At 47.6% G+C, this 24,546-nt stretch overlaps 2 protein-coding genes across 3 annotated transcripts; both read right to left on the bottom strand.

The window, feature by feature from the left end:
• Positions 1-724: 724 nt before the first annotated feature.
• FOXR1 (forkhead box R1) lies at positions 725-10,477 on the bottom strand. Its single transcript, XM_043891595.1, has 6 exons — positions 10,203-10,477; positions 3,267-3,341; positions 2,928-3,172; positions 2,465-2,691; positions 1,262-1,500; positions 725-802 (listed from the first exon to the last, which is right to left on the bottom strand). The coding sequence occupies exons 1-6, from the start codon at positions 10,261-10,263 to the stop codon at positions 774-776; spliced, it is 876 nt and encodes a 291-aa protein (XP_043747530.1). The 5' UTR covers positions 10,264-10,477; the 3' UTR covers positions 725-773.
• Positions 10,478-17,118: 6,641 nt separating this feature from the next.
• Positions 17,119-20,055, bottom strand: UPK2 (uroplakin 2). 2 transcript variants are annotated; one of them, XM_043890619.1, is made up of 5 exons: positions 20,026-20,055; positions 18,623-18,757; positions 18,299-18,437; positions 17,999-18,069; positions 17,119-17,618 (listed from the first exon to the last, which is right to left on the bottom strand). In XM_043890619.1, exons 1-5 carry the CDS (start codon positions 20,045-20,047, stop codon positions 17,482-17,484), a joined length of 504 nt encoding a protein of 167 aa, XP_043746554.1. In that variant the 5' UTR covers positions 20,048-20,055; the 3' UTR covers positions 17,119-17,481. The 2 variants fall into 2 exon arrangements, with proteins under 2 accessions (XP_043746554.1, XP_043745861.1); XM_043889926.1 differs by lacking the exon at positions 20,026-20,055 and adding an exon at positions 19,232-19,349.
• Positions 20,056-24,546: the final 4,491 nt, after the last annotated feature.

Raw genomic sequence — 24,546 nt, 5'->3', positions numbered from 1 at the left:
GCCATAAAGCCTATGCTCTGCAACAAGAGAAGCCGCCATGATGAGAAGCCCAAGCACCGCAAACAGTGATAGTCAAAATTGCTCAGTCATGGCTGACTCTGTGAGAGGCCTCTGTCCATAGAATTCTCCAGGCCAGAATACTGGAGTGGGTAGCTGTTCCCTTCTCCAGGGGATCTTCCCGACCCAGGAATCAAACTGGGGTCTCCTGAATTGCAGGCAGATTCTTTACCAGCCTAGCTACCAGCCCTTCCTTACTTGCCGCAACTAGAGAAAGCCCAAGCACAGCAATGAAGACACAGCACAGCCAAAAATAAATTGTTTTAACAAAGAAGTTCTTTCCTCTCACCTTTCTTTCTCATTGCTCCCTCATGGCCTCCCAGAAGGTCTTTCCTTCAACTATTCCATAAACGATACGTTTCCCTAGGCCTCTCCTCACTGTCCCCAGCTGATTACATCCACTCCTGTGAGTGGGTGGTGATTTGGGGGGCCTTTTGCAGGGCTGGCTGCTTTATGCTAGCCATCTCCCAAGGAAAAAAAAAAAGAGATCCCGAAGAAGGTTGAGTATTTTCTTCAGAAGAGTATGGGGTCCCTTTGCTGCACACCAGGCAACTGGCCCATTGCCTCTGGAGCATCCAACATCTCTGAAGGCAACCCATGTCCAACCTCAGAGCTGACCTGTACCTCCCCTGCTACCTCATCCTCAGACCACACACACACACCAGGCTGCTGCAGATTACTTTAATAAGGCATGGGTTGATGGCTGGTTCTTGGAACTAAAGGTCAAAGAGGGAGGACATCACATCTGAAAGGAAAGAAGAAAAGTCAAAGGGATCTGTCTGCCCCCTGCAGCTGCTGTTCCCTAAGCCTGGAATGCTCTCTCACGGCAGATGATGTATGTACTTCTCTCAAGCTCAAATGCCACCTGGTCTCCAGGAGAGGAAAAAGCCCCCTTTTGCAGAGAATCTCCCATACCATGCTTCTCACATTGTGTGGTCACCACTTCCCCAGGCTGCGGGGCTGTGAGCAGCACCAGCTGTTTCTCCCTCAGCTCCCAACACCTCACGTTCCATGCTTGTGTATGTGAGGATCCCTCAGGCAGGCACCAACCCAGCATCTCAGAACACCTCTGGCCTCTCCCCTTCCTCCAGAAACTGCCCCCCCTCCACCTTGGTGTGACCCTGGCTCCTTCCGTGCACACCCGGCCTCGGGTCGGGATCTTCAGGTCCCTCCCCTGGGCCTCGCTTGTGACAAGGCCTCACACCTGGCTGGCTCATGCACTGTCGGATCCTTTCCAGCCGGGTGGAGGCCAAGGCACGGGCCTCTTCTGCAAAGCGGCGGTGTCCCTCGTCAGTCAGCTTCCAGAGGCACGATCGGGGCTGTGAGCGGGCCCCACCCTGCATGCCGATCGGCACCTTCTCGAAGCTGTCTCGGAAACAGAGATTGTGACGCACAGTGTTCTTCCAGCCTTCAGGAGCCGTCCGGAAAAAGGGGAAATGTTGTCTGTGGACATGGAGGAATAGTAAGGAGAGGGGTGGTCTTTCTGGAAGACGCCTCTCCTACTCTCATCCAGGGGCCAGGAGCCCTCAGCCCTCCTCTCAAGGTGGTGACGCAGAAGCTGGCCCACACTGCACTGTGCTGACTAGGCCTGTGGCTGGCGCAGCTGGTACAAAGCCTCACCCTCTGAACTCAGTACTGCCCCCACTCCCAGGCTCGCTTTCCTTCTTCCCTCCTTCCAAGGGCTCAGGACTGACGACTGGAACAGAGCTGAAATGAGGCCAACCAGCTCCTGTCAGAGGAATCCTGGTCAAGGAGGACACCTCTTGAGGATTAATATTCTGTGATTCTGACTCTTCTAACAGAGGGAAAAGGTCTGAAAAACTCCTCATACTCATGGGTACCTGACTGTCAGAAAGCAATGTAAATCCTTTCTCAGCTCGGCTTCCCCTGGTCCCTGGGGGACAGGCCATGCCAAATGAGTTTAGTCCAAAGGGAAAACGTGAAAAACTGCTGGGGGATCTTGAGAGGAAGATGAGAGAATTTATGACCCAGGTGAAAGTATGTTTTGAAGAACTAAGATAGGGACTTCCCTGGTGGTCCAGTGGTTAAGATTTCACCTTTCAATGCAAGCGGTGCAGGTTTGATCCCTGCTCAGGAATCACATTCCTCATGGTCAAAAAACCAAAACATAAAACAGAAACAATATTGTAACAAAAACTTAAAAAAATATATAAAGAACTAAGCTATAGAAAGGTTGGAGTCTCTTAGATGTGTGGGGTGGTGGTGGCTATCCTATGTGAGGTGAGGACACACATTCGGGGACAACCTGGAACCAGAGCCTGGGGATCCTCTGGGATACATATGGGGGAACTGAGGCAGCAGCCCAGGGCCCCGGGCCAACTGGAAGGTATCAGAACAGGGCCCTGCCCCCTCCCTTCGCCCTCCTCACAGGGCCCCCGGCACATACCGAGTGAAACTGTAGATCTGTTGCACGTTGAGGCCACAGGGGGCACTGTTTCTTAATGCCAGTGCAATTAGGTGGAAGTAATTGAGAGGGGGCCGGGACCAGGGCCTCCTCTCCTGGCTGTTGGCTTGCCGAAGCCTCCGACACTGGAGGGCAGCCGGTTTGTGAGAGGATGGGAGAGCCACAGAGGAGCGGTCATCCTGGTCCTCGGCCTCCTCCTCTTCTGTGAGCTGGAGGAGCACAGAGTAGGAACTGGTCCTGACTCCATAGTCTCGACTCCAGGGGTGCGGTGGCAGGAAGGGGTGGTGGGCCAGGGCCACCATCTGGGCTTCTCCCCAACCCAGGAGAGGGAGGGCACAGCTAATTTCTGAACCCATTAACCCTTTGTCAGTCCTAAGAAAACAGCCCTCTGCTGCGTCATCCCTGGGCCCACCCCCTGCCTAGAACCCACCCCAGAAATCCCTACCTCCCAGTTGCTGGGGGAGGTGGCAAACCGCTTCCAAGGGGGAGACTGGTCTCCAGGAGGTGACAGCGACTCCACCTCTGTAGCCTCCGGGCATTTGGCAAAGTCTTCTTTTGGGACTGGCTGAAGGGAGAGAGCTGTGGTTGTCAGATTCTTCCCCTTACTGGGTTCTGGGACCTCCAGCTTTCCAAGGGGGAACATGATGTTGGGGTCTATCCACATCCACAGGTTGGGCTCAAAATCTGGACCTGCAGTAGAGAAAAAAGGAGACTGTGGCCCATAGCTCAAGGACTTAGGGTGTCCCACCCAGGCCACAGGGCCATGTCACTTCCCTCCACTCACCATCTTTATCAGGGTTGGGTTTTTTCCCCAGAGGTAGCATTGGTGGCTCAACTATTCGGAGTTTATATCTGGCAACTGGGAAAGAGAAAGAGTGTCAAAACATCCTAGGATTTCCATTGTGGCCCCAGGGTTCTGGGCCTTGAAGCCTCCCTGGGAGGTGACTGTGGGTCCTGCCTGGGAAATCATGTCTTATTCTATTGGTTTCCCCTTACCTCTCTGACCTTCTCATTTTCCTCTGCGTCCTTCCCTTCTCATCCCACATTACGTCCTTGGACCATCTCATTAATGCCTGTTACTTCAGTCAGTGACCATCTATAAACTCAAAGCTTCCACATCTTTATTTCTAGCCTAGACTTCTCTGCTAGCCCTTAAATATAACTGTCTATGGGATAACCCACAAGCACTTGAACCAGGCAGGCTACAGTCAACAAGGTCAAAAAAAGAGTCAGATACAACTTAGTGACTAAACAACAACACATATATATATATGTATTCTTTTTCAGATTCTTTTCCATTATAGGTTATTACAAGATACTGAACATAGTTCCCTGTGCTATACAGTAGGTCCTTGTTGGTTATCTATTTTATATATAGTAACATGTATCTGTTAACCCCAAACTCCTAATTTATCCCTCCCCTCACCTCCCTTTTGGTAACCACAAGCTTGTTTTCTATGTCTGTGAGTGAAAATCATTCTTGTCTCCTCTTTCCCATAGAGCCACAGCCAATCAATCACCAAGTTCTACCATCCCAGTCCAAGCCTGTAACCTAAAATTTCTGTTTACCTTTTCTTTATCATATTGCAGTTTTGAGCCAACTCATTGGAAAAGACCCTGATGCTGGGAAAGATTGAGGGCATAAGGAGAAGGGGGTGACAGAAGATGAGATGGTTGAATGGCATCATCCACTCAATGGACAGGAGTTTGAGCAAACTCCAGGAGACAGAGAAAGACAAGGAAGCCTGGCATGCTGCAGTCCAGGGGTGGTAAAGAGTTGGACACAACTGAGCAACTGAACAACAATTGCAGTTTTGAGTTATCTCCTAAAATGTTAATTCAATGTTGCCACCCTTCACTGTAAACCTTTTGATGGTTTTCTATTGCCATTGGGCCAAATCTAAATTCCCTAAGATAGTCTATAAGGCCCTGGCTCCAGGCTCTCCATCCATCTCCAACAGACCTTATCTAGGAAGATCCTCAGTCAATTCAGTTCAGTCGCTCAGTCGTGTCCGACTCTTTGCGACCCCGTGAATCGCAGCACACCAGGCCTCCCTGTCCATCACCAACTCCCAGAGTTTACTCAAACTCATGTCCATCGAGTCAGTGATGCCATCCAGCCATCTCATCCTCTGTCGTCCCCTTCTCCTCCTGCCCCCAATTCCTCCCAGCATCAGGGTCTTTTCCAATGAGTCAATTCTTCACATCAGGTGGCCAAAGTATTGGAGTTTCAGCTTCAACATCAGTCCTTCCAATGAACACCCAGAACTGATCTCTTTTAGGATGGACTGGTTGGATCTCCTGGTCTTCCCATAAGCTATTCCCTTTCCTGGAAATCCTCTTCCTGCTTGCCTCATTAATTGCTACTCATCCATCAAGTCTGTTTAAACATCTTTCTAAAGCAGCCTTCTCTGACTATCTGTCCAAACACTCACATAGCACACATTTTATTCTAACTGCTTGCTTAGAGTCTGTCTCCAGGTCTGTTTCCCTCACTGCCTGGGACATGGGAGGAGCTCAATTTAAATTAATGAATGGATACATGGTGGGCTCATCAGAGTCAATCAGGTATATATTAGAGCTAGGTGCTTGGTATGAATCTGGCTTCTGGTCCAGTTAGGGGGAACTTGTTTTGTCTTCCTCATTGTCCCCATGAGTGTCATATTACAGAAGAATCTAGGTCTTTGTCTGGAAAATGATGATATACTTATTGGAAAGCTCAGTGTCTAGAAAGGAAAAAGTAGTTAAGAGATATAAGAAAGAAAAAGGCAAAACTATAATCATTTACAGGGAAAAAATAGATTAGCATAGAAAACCATATAAAATTGATATAGTAATAAAAATTATTAGAACTAATAAGAGTCCAGCAGGTTTGATAGATACAAGAGCAACATACTAATCACCACTGTTCCTCTATACCAGCATTAAGAAACTGGAAAATAAAGTTTTTTCCAAAAAGATACTGTTTATAATAACAACCAAAATTATAATGTGGACCTTTATGTGAAAAAGATGTAATTACTATTTGAAGACCTAACAGAGTTCAATAAACCAAGACATACAGTACATATTATTAAAGATGCCAATTGGCTTCCCAGGTGGCACAGTGCTAAGAACCCATCTACCACTGCAGGAGATGCGGGTTCAATCCCTGGATTGGTAAGATAACCCATTCCAGTATTCTTGCCTGGGAAATCTCATGGACAGAGGAGTCAGAGCTGGCTACAGTCCACGGGGTTGCAAAAGAGTCAGACACAACTTAGCGACTAAAGCAATAATAAAGCTGCCAATTATTCTCAAGTTAACCTATACATTTAATGCAGATATTATAACACATAAAAATTAGAAGGGTCTGCACAGTAAAACTCACAAGGGGGAAAAAAAAAATCAATAGATGATAAAACAGAAAAAAAAAAATCAACTCCCAAACTCTCAATTCTCTGACAGACAACACCTACAAATCAAAAAATAAAAGGCTAAGACAAACCTGTTTGTGGGTAAAAGATACAAATCAGTAATCAGAAGGAGGGGATATCTGAAGACGCTCAGCCTCACTAGTCAGAGGAACACAATAAAAGAATGAGATAATACTTTACATGGAACTGACAAGAATTATAAAGACAGGCAAAAAAAAAAGCATTGACAAAGATGCAGTGAAACCAGATCCTTCATTACACTGCAGATCTGAATAGCAACGTACAGGTGAGGAATAATCAAGCAGCACTACAGATTACGGTCTGCCACTGGGTGTGTCTATTCTAGTTAACAGAGGAACTTATACACTAATCTTCACTGTTGCCATCACCTACCAAACTCTGGTCCACTCCCCCTCATTTAAAGGAATTTAGTTCCTTGCTCACAGTCACTAATGATACTCCTGCCTTAAATCTTGGCTGTTTCAATTGGTACATAGATGATTCTCCAAAGACCCTGGCCTGGAAGGTTTTTTTAATTCTTCTGCTCCCCAATTTTTGCCTTCCATCCAAATATAAACAGTTCTTCTCAGTGTAATAACCTGAACCAGTAACTGCAACCTCTCCATAACCTCACTGCTGCACCCTGTAAAAGTGTTGCACCACCTCCCCTTTCCAGCCATCTTCTTCTCAACACCAACCATCTTTTGATACCAGTGATAACACCAATCCACTGATCTATGGCTTTGGAGCACTGGTTTGGAAGAGCTGGATTTAATCAGGGTTGTGGTTTGGCGTAGCAAGTGTTCCAGAGCCAAAAGAACTGACGGGTGTATGCAAGAGAGTGATTGTGTCTGACTGCGGGATTCCAGGTTAAAGAGAGGACTTCCCCTCTAACTCCACTCTTTGAGAGCAAGAAAAATGGTGATAGGATCATCAGACTGGTGATCTCAGTGGATCAAAGGATAAGGCCTCTGTCCCTTCTCTCCTTGCTCTGACACAGGTGGCTCCGTGCCTCCTCAAGCATACAAAATGTACCTTTTTTTTTTATTGGTGCAGGGAGCTCTTGGAGGTTTGTGGGATCTCAGTTTCCTGACCAGTGAGCAAACCCGGCCCTGGCAGTGAAAGTGTCCAAAAAGCTGGACTGCCAGGGAATTCCTGTCTCCTCTCTTTTCTGATGCTAATAAGATTGACGGCAGGAGAAGAAGGGGGAGACAGAAGATGAGATGGTTGGATGGCATCACCAACTCAATGGACATGAGTTTGAGCAAACTCCAGGAGATAGTGAAGGACAGAGGAGCCTCAAGTGCTGCAGTCCATGGGATCGCAAAGAATTGGACATGATTTAGCAACTGAACAGCAAAAGCAACAACCACTCTTTTCTGTTATTAATTTCTGTCTCTGGACTATTATCAGCATTCAAATATGCTGTTAATTCTCTGATCTTATTAAAAAGAACTTGTTGGGACTTCCCTGGTGGTCCAGTGGTTAAGACTTCACGCTCCCAATGTAAGCGGCTGGGTTTGAGCCCTGGTCAGGGAACCAGATCCCGAATGCTGCAACTAAAGATCCTGCACATGTCAACAAAGGACAAAGATCTCACAAACTGCAACTAAGACTCAGTGAAGTCAAATAAATAAATACAAATACTTTTTAAAAAACAAAAACTTTTGCTCCCACTTTCTGTGCCAGGCCACTACTCCATATTTTTGCTTTCTTTTGAGGCAGAACTCCTTGAAAAAATTGCCTGTACTTTGTCTTCACTTCCCCTCCCTCCTACTCTTAAATCCTTGCCAATCAGACTCCTCCACCACTCCCCCAAAACCACTATGCTTAAGGTTGCACTCCACCAAAACCATACACTCAAGGCTCTGCTTTGATAATTCCAAGTCAGCCCACCCCTGATCTGATCTCTCCTGTGACCACTCCTTCTTTGAAACACTTTCTTCACTTGATTTCCAGGAAAAGACAATCTCAGTTTTGATTCTCAATGGTCATTTCCTCAGTTTTTGTTAGTTATCTCTCTTCTCTCCAATCTCTTTAGAATGAAATGCCCCCTAGGGCTCACTCTATTTTCTCCCCTTAAATGACACACGTGTAACAAAGACTTTCAAAATTCCTATCTCTCTCTACAATTAAAACATAGCTACCAGTTTACTCAACATTTCTACTTGCATATCTAAGAAATATCTCAAACTTGGCATGTAAAGAACAGAATTCCTGATTTTCCTCCCCAGATCTTCCACATCTCCGTACAAGACAAGTCCAACCTTGAACTTGGTCAGCTAAAAGCTCTGGAGGAGTCATCCTCTAATCTTTTTTTTTTTTTTTTTACATAATACATCCAATCCATCAAGAGAATCCAGCTCGTTCCTTCTCACCACATCCTCCACCACCACCCTGGTGGTCCAGTCCACCATCAGCTCTTGTCTGGATTACTACTATAGCCTCCTAAATAGTTTCCTGGTTCCCAGTCTCTCTATACTTCAACCCAGCAGCCACAATGATCTTTTCAGACTATAGATCATTCAGGATGAGCTATGTAATTTGCAAAGCCCAGTGCAAGAGGAAAATGTGGGGTTCCTTGTTCAAAAATTATTAAAAATCTTGACAGTGATAATAGGACATTAAACCCAGTATAAACACCCTATGTAATGGCACAGGTCACTCACTATGTTGGCAATCAGGTCACTCCACTGTTCCAAACGTTTCAACCGTACTAAACCTTACTCAGAGTCAACCCTAATGCCCTCAGAAGGGAAGAGGGCTCTTCCTGACCTCTGCTCCACGCTCCACACCCTCTGAACTCTTCACTAACCTCTTTACAAGTTCCTCAAACACTCCAGGCATATTCCTTTCTGAGGACTTTTCACATGGGCTATTTCTTTTGCTTGAGAAACTTTTCCTCTAAATATGGTCCAGCTCACCATCTCACCTCCTTCAGCTGTGCTCAAATATGTTCCTGGGACTTTTCTGGTGGTCCATTGGCTAACACTCAATGCTCCCCATGCAAGGGACCCCAGTTCAATCCCTGGTCAGGGAATTATATCCCACATGCCGCGACTAATATAAATAATATATATTACACACACACACGTGTGTATATATATATTAATATGAACTGCCTGTGTGACCCCAGTGGAATATCAGCTCCATGAAGACCTGTCTGTTTTGCTCATGGTGTATCAAGAGTGTCTGGAAAAGTGCCTGGGAAAATTGGAGGTGCTCAATTAATATTTCTCTTTTTTTTGGCCATGCCTTGCGGCATGCAGGATCTTAGTAACCAGGGATTGAACCTGGGCCGCCTGAATTGTGGAATCTTAACCACTGGACCACCAGAGAAGTCACTTGATAAGTAAATATGTCTTGAATCAAGACACAGGAATGTTCAGCATTACTCATGGTGACATGGAGTTCCAATGGAGTTTTGTCTCCGTCAGTAACGAAAATTAAAATACGAAAAAATAATATATGCAGATGATAGAATATCACACAGCTCTCAGAAATGATGAATCAGATCTTCACTTAGCAACCCAAATAACTCTCAAAAACAATGTGAATTGGGGGGGGGGGAGCAAAGAGTATTATGTACAGTAAGGTTACCTATAAATGCAAAATAATGCTAAACAGTTTTCAAAGATACATCTATAAAGACATTAAATGAATTAGGAGTGTGGTAAGTGAGGAAAGAGGGTGGGGACTGAAGGAAGAAAATGAGTTAATCCAACTACTCTGCCCAAACAGATATATCAAGAATGTAGTAAGCAATTACCTCAACTCTCAACACCTGAGAACCAAACTAAAAAAGTTTTTTAAAAGACAACGGTCAACTATCCATTCAGCAAATACTGAGCGGCTTTAGGTGTCAGACAATGTATTAAGAGGGGGATACGGCCACAGACAAAACTGATTTAAAAAAAAAATTTTTTTTAAGAGAAAGATGAGTGAAACCCATAGTGAGCCCAAACGGCGTAGGCGCCGCGGAGAAAAGGCTGAAAAGAGACCTAGAAAGTTTTGCGACGGCGCCCGTGAACGAGGGTGGAAAAGCAGTGTTCAGGCAGGCCCCTGCCTTCCGTGGGCTTCTAGTCGAGGCTGGGGCCCCCTCGCCTCTTGGAAGAAGTTGGGGGGTGGGGGCAGGGGCGCAGCAAAGCGGGTAAGGAGTCCAGAATCGCAACATCGTAACGGGGCTCGTGAGGGCGGCGGGAAGGAGGTCAAGGAGCCGGAGCCCCCGGCCTCGCGCGCCCGCGAGGGCCCCCCTCAGCCGTCGCGGCGCGCCCATCCCCCCCACCCCGGTCCCGGACACTCACGGTTCTGTTCGGCTAAGGGCAGGTGCGACGTGGTGAAGGCCAGAAAGGACTCGTTCCCCATGTCCCAGTCCAGCAACCCCGGGACCTGGCCATGAAGGCTGGCCCAGAAGTCGACGTGCTGCAGTTTCAGGTCCACGGTTATGAAGAGGAGGGCCAGCCGGCACCGGGTGGGCGAGTCGGGAGAGACTGAGGCTGAGGCCTGGGAGGCACGTTCTTAAATCCCCTGGCGCTGATTGACTTGTGTGGAGCCCGCTCAGGTGTGCCTCGTTTGACACCCTCGGCCTCTCGGGCCTGCACTGAGCGCCCCCCGGCCCGCCTTTTCCACAACCCCTCAGGCTTTCACTTTGGGGTTTGGGGACCTTGGGGATTCAGAAGGGAGGGATCCCAGGCTCTCTTTCCCCTCTACATTTGCCCCAAGCTTTTTTTTTATTTGGTAAATCAGTCTACCAATCAAGAATGATCCTGCGATGGTATTAGCAGCTACTTTCTAGAAGTTTGGAGGATTTCATGGTTTATCCAAGATCGCATCTGTAAGTGTAAAGTGGAGACGGGATTAAATGATGTTTTATGAATTTTATATGAATTTTATGTCATTTTTTTTGGAATGGTGATTCTTAAATTTTGTTTTTCATACTTTCAAATTTACAGAAAAGTCCCAAGAATGCTATAAAAAAATTCCAGTATACCTAAGTCCTGTAACCAATTATACCAATTATTAACGTTTTATCACATTTTTGTTTTTCTCTCTGTGTAAGACATACATTATCTTTTTCTGAACTACTCGAGAGTAATTTGCTGACATCATGCCCCTTTACCCATAAATACTTAAGTGTGTATTTCCTGAAAACCAGGATATTGGTTTACATAACCAGAAATGAGAAAATTAAAAAATTTAACAAGGATTCAATGAAAGTGAAAGTGGCTCAATCATGTTCAATTCTCTTTTTGTTTGTTTTGTTTTGATAGGTAAGAAGTAGATTTATTCAGATTCAGAGAGAAACACACTCCAAAGACAGAGTGTGGGCCATCGCAGAGGCCGAGTGCGGCTGTGTCTGACTGTGACCCAGGCCAGAATCCTGGAGTGGGTAGCATTCCCTTGTCCAGGGGATCTTCCCAACCCAGGGATCAAACCCAGGTCTCCCGTATTGCAGGCAGATTCTTTACCAGCTGAGCTACCAGGGGAGCCCTTATGGATTCAATACTGTGTTTAAAATACAGATCCTATTCAACTTTCACCAATTGCTCTAATAATGTGCTTTATATGACTTTGTTTTATTATCTAGAATCCAATTCAGGATCATGCAAGGCATTTAATTTTTATGTCTCTTTAGCCTCTAATCTGGAGCAATTTCTCGGACTTAAATCTTTCATAACATTGGCATTTTGAAGAGTATAGGCCATTTATTCTGTAGAATGTCTTTTAGTTGAGGTTCCTATTTCCTCACAACTAGATTATGTAATTTTGGCAAGAATGTCAGAGAAGAGATGCTGTTTCCTTACTAGTACATCACATTAAGAGACCCGTGATGTCAGTTTATCTCATTATTAGTGGTATCCATTATGTTTTTCAACTGTGAAGTTACCTTTTTTTTTTTCTCTTTTGTAGTTAGTAAGCGATTTGTGGGGAGATATATTAAAGTGATCTAAAATCTTATTTCTCATCCAGTTTGTACCCACTAATTCTAGTGTCCACTTATGATTCTTGCCTAAATCAATCGTTACTATGATGGGTGTGAAATGATTATTTTATTTAGTTATTTTTTTGACTGCACCTCCCATCTTGTGGGATGTTAGTTCCCTGACCATGACAGTGAAAGCAGAGTCCTAACTGCTGGACTGCCAGGGAGTTCCCTGATTTTTCTAAATCTATCATTCTATCTCCATTTATTTAGTTGGCATTCTTTTGCAAGAGCTTCCCAGGTGGTGAGGTGATAAAGAATCCACCTACCAATGCAGGAGGTACAGGTTCAATCCTTGGATCAGGAAGATCCTCTGGAGAAGGAAATGGCAACCCACTCCAGTGTTCTTGCTTGGGAAATCTCATGGACAGAGAGGAACCAGAGCGGGCTACAGTTCATGGGGTTACAAAAGAGTCAGACAGGACTAAGCACAGCACAGCACATTCTTTTGTAAAGAAGAACTTTTCTTTATCTCATATTTGTTTGTTATCAATATGGACTCAAAGGATTGATTCTTATGTTACAGAGTGGATTATAATTCAGTACTGTATTTGTTTTATCCTTAACTTGTTCATATTTGGCCAGAGGGTGAGGCAGCCCCCTCTGGTTCCTTTGTACATTCTGGGTTTTCCCATCAGAGCCCATCCACCCTGTACTGTATTGCCAGTTGCTTGCCTACTAGACTGGAAGCTTTGAGAGTAGTACCTGGTGTATAGGAGACCCTCAATAAATATTGTTTTAACTATGGTTAAAACAACAACGTCCTTTTAAAAAATTTACTGGCACCCTACCTTTAGTATCAGTAATAACGGTAAATTTATGATAATTTCCCTAGTTATAAAATAATACATGTCTGATACAGAAAACTTGGAAATATAGAAAGCACAAAGAAAAAGACAAGAAAACAAAAATCATTCTTGTTATCCACCAGAGATAATAATTAATTACATTCTGATGTATAGTATTCCAATCTTTTTCCTGTGTTTCATTTTGTTTTATATCAAAAGTTATTGTAATGCATCTACCCTTTTATAGCCCCTTTTAAATTAATGTATCATTTGAGAATGTTAATATCATGTAAATCATATCTCTGATGAAGTTAACACCCAGAATGTATAAAGAACTCCCACAAGTCATCAAAAAATCCAAACAACCCTGTTTAAAAACGGGCAAAGGACTTGAATAGACATTTCTCCAGAGAAGAAATACAGATGTCCAATAAGCACATGAAAAGATGTGCTTTTATATCATTAACAGTAGAGAAATGCAAATAAAAACCACAATGAGATACTACTTCATATCCAGTGGGATGGCTATTATAAAAATAAACAAAGAAAATACAGGAAATAACAAGTGTTGACGAGGATGTGGAGCAATTGGAATCCTTGTGAATTACTGGTGGGAATGTAAAATGGTGCAGGCTCTCAAAAAAAAGAATTACTATATGATCTAGCTGTCTCATTTCTTGGTTTATACCCTGAAGAACTGGAATCAGAGATTTGGATAGATCTTTATATCCATGTTCAAGACTGCCTATTCACAGTATCTAAAACATGGAAACAGGGACTTTCATGGTAAGAATCTGCCTTGCAATGTAGGGGACTTGGGTTGGATCCCTGGTCAGGAACCTAAGATCCCACATCCCTGGGGCAACTAGAGAGAAACGCACACACCTCAGTGAAGAACTCACAAAAGATCCCCTGTGCCACAACTAAGACCCAAGGCAGCCAAATAGATATATTTTTAAGATGGTTAAAATCATAAATTTTAAGTTTGTATTGTGTGCTTTGTCACTCAGTTGTGTCTGACTCTTTGCCACCCCATGGACTGACTGTAGCGCAACAGGCTCCTCTGTGCATGGGAATTCTCCAGGCAAGAATACTGGAGTGGGTTGCCACTTCCTTCTCCAGGGGATCTTCCTGACCCAGAGATTAAACCTGCGTCTCCTGCATTGGCAGGCAGACTCTTTACCACTGAGCCACCAGGGCGGAGAAGGGAATGGCATCCCACTCCAGTGTTCTTGCCAAAAGAATCCCAGGGATGGGGGAGCCTGGTGGGCTGCCGTCTATGGGGTCGCACAGAGTTGGACGTGATTGAAGCGACTTAGCAGCAGCAGCAGCAGAGCCACCGGGGAAGCAAAGAATGAATGTGCTGTGCTGTGCTTAGTCGCTCAGTCATGTCGGACTCCCTGCAACCCCATGGACTAGAGCCTGCCAGGCTCCTCTGTCCATGGGGATTCTCCAGGCAAGAATACTGGAGTGGGTTGCCTTGACCTCCTCCAGGGCATCTTCCCAACCCAGGGATCGAACCCAGGTCTCTCGAGTTGCAGGCGAATTTCTTTACCATCTGAACCACCAGGGAAGCCCTTTATGTTTGTATTACCATGATTTTTAAAATGTTTATATCATCCCCCTACCCACATACATTTGACAGAACTCTAGAAGCAGAGCGCAGGCAGGAGGGAAACTGAAAATAAATAAGTAAATAATGTACATATCAGTTATTTCCAAACTTTGCTGCATGTTGGAATTCCATGGGGATCTTTAAAAAGTACTAATGCCTGACTCCCACCCCCAGTCATTCTGATTCTGGTGTAGAATATAGCCTGGGTTTGGGATTTTTAAAAGTCTCCTGGATGATTCTAATGTGTGGCACAGTTTGGCTCCCTGTCTGATGCTCTTGTTGTTGCTGAGTCGCTAAATCATGTTCAACTCTTTTGGGACCCCATGGATTGGGGCCTGCCAGGCTCCTCTGTCCATGGGATTTCCCAGGCAAGAATACTGCAGTGGGTTGTCATTTCCTTCTCCAGGGGATCTTCCCAACCCAGGGTCTCCTGCTTGACAGGCAGGTTCTTTACCACCATTGGTCACCTGATACAAAGGGCCAACTTGGAAAACACCATTATACTGGGAAAGATTGAAGTCGAATGGAGAAGGGGGCAGCAGAGGATGAGATAATTGGATAGCCTCATAGACTCAATGGACCTGAATTTGAGGAAACTGCAGGAGATAGTGGAAGACAGAGGAGCCTGGCATGCTGCACTTCATGGAGTCACAAAGAGTTAATAAGACTTAGCTACTGAACAACAACAACTGATGCTCTTCCCACCATACAAGAAGAGTGGGCACCATACCTCCCTTGGCTGGTACAGTTAGGATGGGAAGAAGGGCCTGAAGGATTCTCCCTGACCCTCCTTCCTAACTTCAGGCCTCAGGGGAGTTGGACCCACCCAAACTAAGGAGGGTCCCGTGTTCACCTCCTGTCATCTATCATGACACTTCTTACAATTTTTTATTAAATGTATTTACCTGTTCACACTTTGGGGAATCTCTTTTCCCCTAAATTCCCTGTAAGTTCCACGAGGGAGGAAGAGTGTCTTTTCACAGTTTATTTCTAGCACCTGGCACATAATAAACGCTAAGTTAGTGTTTGTGGAATTGATAAATACTGTTGTTCTCTTCCATTGCCTCCATCTCCAGGATCTTCTAACTCTGTGTCATTTATTATTGTTTTTGCAGAATTTTTGGCACTTTTCCTAGCCCCCCACCTTCTCTTCAGGGGGTTGTTGATTCATCCATTTGCTCACTTTTTCTACAATATATATTGAATATCCACCATGTCCCAGGCACCACAAAGGTACTGTAGGCCCTTGGGAGCAAAGAGACAACTCTCAGGGAACTTAAAGTCTGGAGGGAAGACCACTGAATAATCACATTAACATAGTAATAAACAATAGTAATGCTATGAAAGACAGAATGGGAGAACCCAACCTAGTGGTGGGGGTGGGGTAGAGGTCAGAGAAGGCTTCCCTGGAGAAGCTGGGTTAACTATGCAAATAGAATGGAATTGGGGGTGGGGGTGGGTGGTCTTAAAAGTAGTATAGGGCTCAGGAAGGGGCTTCCTTGGTGGCTCAGATGGTAAAGAATTTGCCTGCAATGTGGGAGACCCAAGTCTTCCCCGGATTGGGAAGACCCCCTGGAGTAGGAAATGGCAACCCACTCCAGTATGCTTGCCTGGACAATGCCATGGACAGAGGAGCCTGGTGGGCTACAGTCCATGGGGTTGCAAAGAGTCAGACATGACTGAAGCAACTTAGCACGCACACAGGCTTAAAGAAGAGTCTGTGCAAAGGCCTCAAGGCAAGAGGGAATGCAGGACATTAGAAGGAATATAGTGAGAGCTGAGAGGTAGTTAGGGGACAGACAGGGCTGGCCTTGAAAGGCACCACAAAATTTTGGTCTTTACCCTAACAGCAAGGCAAAGATCACTGATCCTTAGAAGGAATTATTTATTGGGGAGAACACAAGTGAATGAGGTGACCACTCCCACTGTCCCCTCGGTTACTCTCAGTACCACTTTTGCTCCCTCTGGCAGGGTGTTCCACTTCTCTCTTCTCCTTGTGCCCTTTAGCCTGTTCTTCACTTCCCCTGGAACTGTAACCCCTCTTCCCCCCCTCCTTGCCCCATCCGCAGAACCCTGTCCTTGGGCCTCACTCTGGTAGCCTTCTGGCTTTTTCCCTTCGCTGTGCTGGTTATTCATCATGATGAAGAAAGCCAGGGCTTTCTCTAGTTGCAGAGCACAGGGTCTAGGGTGCTTGGACTTCTCTAGTTGTGGGATCTGAGTCCCCCCCGCAGGGATTTAACCAGCACCCCCTGCATTGGAAGGCGGATTCTTAACCACTGGACCACCAGGGAAGTCCTGGCCCTCTGGGTTGTTTTTTTGTTCAGAGCCTCTCTTTCAGAGCACTTCCCCTTGCTCTCCCGGCTACCACAAAGGCCCTCAGGCCTCTGGATCCCAGCCTTGGCTTCACTCCCACCCCAGGGCCCTTGGATGGTGCAAAACCTATTGTCCAGGTGTGGGTCTGAGAACTCTGACTCTTGGATTTTTATCTCATCGCAACTTCATGCTTCCTGGGAAAAGTAACTTTGGGGTTTCAGGGCAGAGAGAAGACTGAGAGCAGCCGCGGCCTGGACATAGGTTCTGTACGTTTGCCCAAAGTGAAAGTGAAGTAAAAGTCACTCAGTCATGTCCAATTCTTTGAGACACCATAGACTATACAGTCCATGGAATTCTCCAGGCCAGGATACTGGAGTAGGAAACTGTTCCCTTCTCCAGGGGATCTTCCCAACCCAGGGATCGAACCCAGGTCTCTGGCATTGCAGGTGGATTCTTTACCAGCTGAGCCACCAGGGAAGCCCAAAGTGGAGCCCATTGAAGAGAACACACACAGAAACGTGGCCTCAGGCTTTATTGCAGGGACTAAACTCACTGAGGGAGGGAAAAATTCCTGTCTTTCAGGGGTAGAGCGGTTAAAGAGGTGAAATGGGAGAAAAACCAATTCTGACAGGAGTGGGGTGAGAGCAGTAATAGGGAGTGTTGGGCCAAGGGGACACCTAGGGGATGAGAAGGGGACGGAGGGAGGAAAGGGCTGTAGTGGAGAAGGGAGGGGAGATAACGGCTCTGAGGGAGCCCAGGCCTGGTGCCTTGGCCTGGGAGCAGGCCATCTTCTCAGCAGCGGAGGCAGGAGCAGACGCAGCGCCCCGGGCTGAGAACACAGACAGTGCCTTGGACTTGCTGCCTGCTGCCTGGTGCTGTCCTCCTCACTTTTGGGCGCCCAGTGCTAGGGCGATGATCAAGCCCAGAACCAGCAGAAACATGGCGACCGAGAGCAGCACCGTGATGACCACCATGCCCCCTGTCCGGGCCATTGCCAGCCCAATGGATTCTGCCTTCCTTCCTGTCAGAAGAGAGGAGGCAGGCAGTTCTAGGCAGGAAGGGCCCCCATCCTGCCCAAGGCTCCCAGCCGGCCTTTCATCCATTCATCCAGCCAGCCATCCCCTCATCCATGTCTTCATCCAACCAACCAACAAATCATCAGATAAACATTTATGAAGCGTCTCCTAGGTGAGGCACTGAGGATTCAGAAATTAATCGGACACAGTCACTACTCACAAAGTTTAGCGGTGCGGGGAAATGTGTCAGCGGCCACTTAAAATGCCAGGGGCTCAGTGTGAGGATAGAGGAAGGCAGAGAAGCTAAGGGAGGATAGGAAGGGGCAGGTGGGGTTTGGGGTGAGAGGGGCCAGGGAAGGCTCTGGGGCCCTGAGACGTTACTCACGAGGAAGTGTGGACATTGGGATTTCTCTGCTGGTCTCGGTGGATGCCCCCTTTGTCACGAGGTAGGAAATGCTTTTGTGGTGAGGTTCGGGAGAGGAGAGAATCCTTGGTCAGTGTCCAGGACTTAGAGTATGAGGGAGTCCAGGCCTCCCTCTCGACAGCTATGCCCAGGAGAGGCCTGTTCTGTTAGCTGTGCCCCTGCTCTCTCCCCCATACTCACCACATCCCACCAAAGTCAGGACCCAGCTCCTCTTCCTGTAGCCCTTCCCACCCATGCCCCAGGCCCGGCTCTGGTACTTACTAGTATTTGGTTCCTGGCGCCAGGTTTGTCACCTGGTATGCAGTGAGCCGGGTGACCGTGAAGCCAGACCCGCTGTCCACCACGCTCACCAGCTCCCTGCGTCCGCGGCACGGAGGCACCACGAAGCTAGATCTCACCACTGGGGGGAATTGGTGGTGAAAGGTAGGGTCAAGCTTCAAAAGGCCCCAAGGAGGAGGGCAGTATTTAGAGTATGAATGGTGGGAGAAGGGGGTCAACAGGAAGGGAGAGTGGGAGGAGGGATGCCCGGGTATCCTGGGAAGGGATCTCTGGGGACTAGGGGGTGCCTGGGAGCGGGAAGCAGACCTTTGCTGTCATTGGCTCGCCGGACAGTCAGGGTGGCATTGCCCCCTGTGAGGTGACACGGGGGCAAGGCAACGAGCAGACTTTCCGTCATCACTGGGGACAGCAGACCAGAGAGGCTTGAGATGTTGAAGTCAGCTAGGGGGCCGGAAAGGAGTTCAGGGGAGGATCAATCCCTTTCTCGCCAACAGATCGGCCATCCCGCTCCACCCCTGGGGGTCCTCTCTAAGGATGAAGAGTCCCTTCCACTCCGTGGTCTGTTTGCAGAACACGAGTCTTTGCCCATAGGACCACCAGGTGGCAGGCTTGGGCTGCAGAAGCTGGGTACTCCTGCAAGCCTCCAGATGCAGGGGTGCTAGAAGAGGGCAGCTCCCAACCCCACCCCTGTCCAAAGCCTTGGTCTCTTCCCCACTCCTGCCTGCCTCCTGGGTCCGGAAGGGGACAGGCGTGTGCCCTGGGCCCAGCGACTGATGCCTGGTCACCGCCATCACCAGTTCCCCAGCCCCAACTGGCCAGACCAGCCCCTCTTTGACAGCCCTGGAAGGCACAGTGCCTCCTCTCCAGAAACAGCCTTCCAAACCCCTCCCCACCCCGGCCAGAGATGGCAGAGACCTGCAGCCCCGGGGGCCAGGACAGCCAGCAGAATCAGAATCCAAGACAAGGTCCACACAGGCCGCGGAGATGCCATCGCTGGGCTGGGAGCTGGGGTGGGTGCTGGCGGTCTGTGACTGCCTAAGGCAACTGAGGCCCTGCCCCGGGGGCTGTCTGGTTTTGTCCTGGGGGGGTGGGAGGGGCTCGAGGGGAATCCTGCCCAACCTGTCCCTTGGGCACCAACAGCCTCAGGGGAGGCCCCCAGACAGGTTTTTCAGGATGGGGAGCTGGCCCTCAGGCCAGGAGGGGGAGGGCCTGGCTGGATCTCAGTGGCTTAGTCAACGCAGAGGGGCAGGGGAACTGAGGTTGGGCTGGAAAATCCTTCTGGGACACCCACGTGTAAGAGCACGAGTGTTCCCGCCTGCACGAGCATCTGGAGCCCAGCCTGTAGAGGACCACCCCCCCCCATGTGGTGGGGGTCTTCCCAGGAGGGTGGCAAGTACTGAGTTTGCCCTGGTGTGTGGGGAGAGGGGAGTCACCCTGAGGGGCTCCTGAAAGGGCCTTGGCTGGGCAGGAACGGGAGAGAAACAGAGAAACCGGCAGGACAGGGTCGGGGCATCAGAGCCCAGGGCCCCAATTCTTGGCAATCACTGAGGCCCAGGCACTGAATTCTGGGAGAGGCAGAGGGGTATGGATGCCAGGAAGCACACAGGGCTTCCCATTCCTCTGGAGAGTGGGCCAAGGATGCCACGGAGGACTTCCAGAGATCGGAGAGGTGGGCATTGACCTGCCCAGTGGGGGTGGGGGATACATACCGTCAGCCTTGGTCAACAACATTTGCTGAACTGTTTGAAAATAAAGGAGAGAGAGAGAGAGAGACGGGGAGAAAATGAAAGAGAGACACTTCTCCAAAGGCCCTCCCACCCCTGTGCTCCGTTAGAGAGCCGTGAAGGAGCTGTGGGCAGAGAAGACAGGAGGAGGAGAAAGCACCTCTCCTGGGCCCCAGCAGGCGCTTTGCTTGCTCTACACTCACCCTCACCGCCAGCCCGGGTGGTGGATGTTATTGGCTCCTTTCGTGGATGTGGAAACTGAGACTCAGTCAGAGCCACTTGTGGAACGTGGAATACTTTGTCAGGACAGGTCGTAGACCTCCGCAGAGAGCCTTTATGTGTGTCTTTCTGCTCGTGGAGCTACTTTGGCTCCCCCAGCCCAGAAAAGGGCCAGGGTCCCACCAGGGAAGTGAGGGGCTGGTGAGGGTGTGTCCTTAGCCCCACGGTGAGAAAGTCAGCTCACGTCCTGGGGTTTGAGCAGGGGGTGACAGTAAAGACAGGACTCCTGGACCAAAGCGGAGAGTGGGAGGGCCTCAGACCAGTGCTTCTCCAAATTGAATGTGCATGTGAATCACCGGGGATCTTGTTAAGATGCAGTATCTGATTCAGTGGGTCTGAGGTGAAGCCTGAAATTCTGCATTTCTAACGAGCTTCCAGGTAAGGTTGATTGATGCTAGTCTGGGAGGCACACACCAGATGCTCAGTATGGCCTCTCCCTCCCCCCACACACACTCTGGATCCTCTGCTGGAGATCAGAGTCAGGTGTTTTTCCCCTGTCTCCCAGGACAGGCTGCCTTTGGGTGAAGAAATGAATTCTGTTTTCCCTGCGCCTCGGCTTTTGTTCCCTTTTAGATAAGATCTGATCATTATTTTGCAAAATGAAAGAGGATCTTTGGCACATTGAGAACTCTGGAGAGAGGGAACAGACTAAATGGTAGAATTCCAGGGGTGAGGGATCTTCTTAGTACTCTTCAAATCCCATTCCCAGCCAGGAGGATGTTTACACTTGGGCTTGGGAGAGATCACTTCCCATCTCAGTCACAAACCAGCAGCAGAAAGAAGAGATTGGGTTTATTGCAGACTGGGTCATGTTGTGTCTACTCCTAAGCTCCCATCTCCATCTGAAATTATGAGTGAGACAGAGTGGGGTAGGGGATGACAGAGCTCTGACCAGATTTTAAAAGAATAAGAGGGGCCTGTGCCTTTAAACCCTCCTTTCTCCCTTCAATCCTCCCCCCTTCCCCACCCTTGGCCCTCCCCAGGTTTCTGGAGGAGCTGAGAGTTGCGTCTTCTCCCTGCCCTGCCGAGCTGCTCACTGGCTGCTCTGGAGGCTGTGCTTTGGGGTCTCCATGGAAACCATTAGTTGCTAAGCAACTGGAGCATCATCTGTGCTGAGCTCTCGCATCTAATTATCCCATCACAGCCGCCGAGAAGGGTTTGGGGAGCTGAGAGGAGGGGGAGGACAAGTACAGGAGCAAGAGGATAACTCTTTTAGCAGAGCAGATTCATTGACAACGCTGAAGTCATTTAAAGCCACAGCACTCTGTTCCTCTGGAGGATTTCCTCATGGCTTGGAGAAATCGAGCCAGGCCCACAAATGCCTGGGGTCTCTCTCTTGGACCCACTCTTTCTAGGCTGTCTCTCTCTTGGTTTCTCGATTCTCAACTCACTCAAGTTTCCTCCCTTGCCTCCTTCCTTCCAAACAGCAAATAGTTATTAAATACCAGTTATGTCCCTGGAACTGTGCTAGGCACCAGGGATGTGAAGGTAAGATAAATTTTTGCCCTCAAGGAGCTCCTGATTGTTTTATTCTGCTCCAAAGATTAGCTCCTGAAACAGACCTACTCTTTCTAAACTCTAAACTGTGGTTCTTTCTTGCTTCCTCTCTTTCTCCCTTCATTGCTTCCTTCTTCCCTTCCTCCCTCCCTCCTTTCTTTCATTCTTTTTAAATTGAACTCCAGTTGTTTTGCAACCAAAAGAGCTTGGATCAGAACCCAGGTCTGCCTGACATATTATACTTTTGTTTCTCCTTTGGCAATGCCATTCTTAGTCACTTAGAAGAACATGTCCACTTGGTTCCATGGGCATGTCAACCTCTGATGGGCACTACCATGTAACTTTAGGTGAGTCACGTTGAACCTCAATTTTCTCACCTATAAAATGGAAAGACTCTTTCCTTACCATCTGTCTAGCAACATATAACAGATGTAAAAATGCTTTAAAAATAAAGTCGCAAAAGGAATGTAGAGACCATTGTCAGAATCTATAGTAGCAGACCGGGGGAAACCCTGGCGACTTAGATCTAGAGGTCAGATGCAGTGCTCACCAAATGTTGGTCCAATGATGAATGGTAGAGCATCTGTCCTTGAGATATGGGGCTGGAAAAGGCTGTGAGAGTAAGAAAATCTCAGTTGTTCAGTGATAGAATGCAACTGGATGCTTCTTTATTTTTTTTTTCTAATATTGCCCATGACACAACCACTTCCCTCAAATCTTTCAGCTTTCTGACCTTGACCAAGTTAACTACCTAACTACTCTGAGCTGCAGTTTTCTCTTCCATAGAAAGGGTATAAAATCTGTCTCATCAGGATACTATGACTATCACTCAAGGTAATTTATTTAAGAGTGCCTAGCACTGTATCTGGTTCAATAAATATTAATTTAAGTAATTTATCTTATCCTCTCTTTTTTATTAACCCTTGGTGCAGAAGAAGACTAGAGGCTCAGAGGCAATAAATAACATTCTGAAGGTCTCAGAGTGAGCAAAAAATGAGGTGGGATAGAATTTAGAATTTGCTTTTCCAACCATGTCATTGATGTAAGGGCTTCCCAGGTGGCTCAGTGATGAAGAATCCACCTGCGAATGTAGGAGATGTGGGTTCAACACAGCTCCTGCTCTCAAGTTGCTGATTTTTGGAGGGTTGCAGAGTTAGCCTTCCTAAGTGGAAAGGGATATTCCAAAAAAAAGGGACCAGCCCATGAAAAGACTCAAAGATGTGAATTATCCTGACACCTGGAGCTGTGAACAATACATCTTGGCTAGAAAGACGTATTCAAGGATGAACATGGTGAGAGCTCTAGCCATCAGTTAGGCCACCAATGGCTTTGTAAGCTACGCTGAGGAGCCTGGCTTTTTTTTTGTTTTTTAGATTTATTTATTTTTGGCTGGGCCGGATCTTCGTTGCTGCTTGCAGGCTTTCTCTAGTCGCGGCAAGCAGGGGCTACTCTGCAGTTGTGGTGTGCAGGCTTCTCATCGCGGTGGCTTCTCTTGTGCAGCACAGGCTCTAGAGTGGTGGCTCAGTAGTTGTGATGCACAGGCTTAGTTGCTCTGTGGCATGGAATCATCTCTGACCAGGGATCAAACACACGTCCTCTGCGTTGGCAGGCGGATTCTTAACCACTAGACCACCAAGGAAGCCAGGAGCCTGATTTTTTTGCTGAAGAAAACAGGAAGCCTGTGAGGAGTTTTACTTGTTTAAAGATCTTTCTGGAAACAGTGTGGGAATGGATTGGCAGCAGGTAAGAGACTGGTTCATTGTCAGGGTTGGTTTATGTGGCCAATAGAATATGACAGAAATGATAGTAGGTCACTTCTGAGGCTACGTCCTAAAAGGCATTGCATCTTCCCCCTTGCTCTCATGGATTGCTCACCCTGGAGGATATGGGAGCACCTCCATGGGGAGGTCCACGTGGCAGGGAATTGAGGCCTTCTGCCAAGATCCAAGGAGGAACTGAGGCCTCCAACAGACAGCCATGTGAATGGGCGAGCTTGGAGACAGATCCTCCGGACCCAGTCAGTCCTTCAGGTGACTGTGGCCCAGGCTGACACCTTCACTGAAACTTCATGAGACAACTGGCTAAGTCTTACTCAGATTCCTGATTCTCAGAGTAAATGTTCGCTTTTATAAGCCACTAAATTTGGAGATTAGCTGCTATGCAAGACTTGATAACATTCTTTCCTGGAGAATTCCATGGACAGAGGAGCCTGGTAGGCTACAGTCCATGGGATCACAAAGAGTCAGACATGACTATCGCTTTCACTTTTTTCACCAATATCTTGGGCAAGTCAGATGAAAGCGACATTTTCAAGTGAAGTCAAGTGAAGTGAAAATATATAAGTCTGGAGCACAGGAGAGAAGTCTGGGATGAAGAAAGGGAAGGTGGACAATGGCTAAAATCATAAATGTAAGGACTTCCCTGGTGGTCCAGTGGTTAAGAATCCGCCTTGCAATGCAAGGGATGCTAGTTTGATCCCTGATCCAGGAAGATTCCACATGCCAAGGGGCAACTAAGCTCGTGAGCCACAACTACTGAAGCCTACGTGTCCTGCAACAAGAGAATCCACCACAATGAGAAGCCCTTGCACTGCAACAAAGAATAGCCCTTACTGGCCACAACTAGAGAAAGCCCACAACAGCAACAAAGACTCCACACAATAAAAAAATCAGAAATGTAGAAGAGTCCTGGAAGACCATGGTGGAAGGGAAGGATAAGAAAGTCAAGTAC

This window comes from Cervus elaphus, chromosome 1 (assembly GCF_910594005.1).
Source record: "Cervus elaphus chromosome 1, mCerEla1.1, whole genome shotgun sequence".
NCBI lineage: Eukaryota > Metazoa > Chordata > Mammalia > Artiodactyla > Cervidae > Cervus > Cervus elaphus.
Note: the sequence above shows the minus strand (reverse complement) of the source record. Positions and strands in the feature narration are given on the sequence as shown.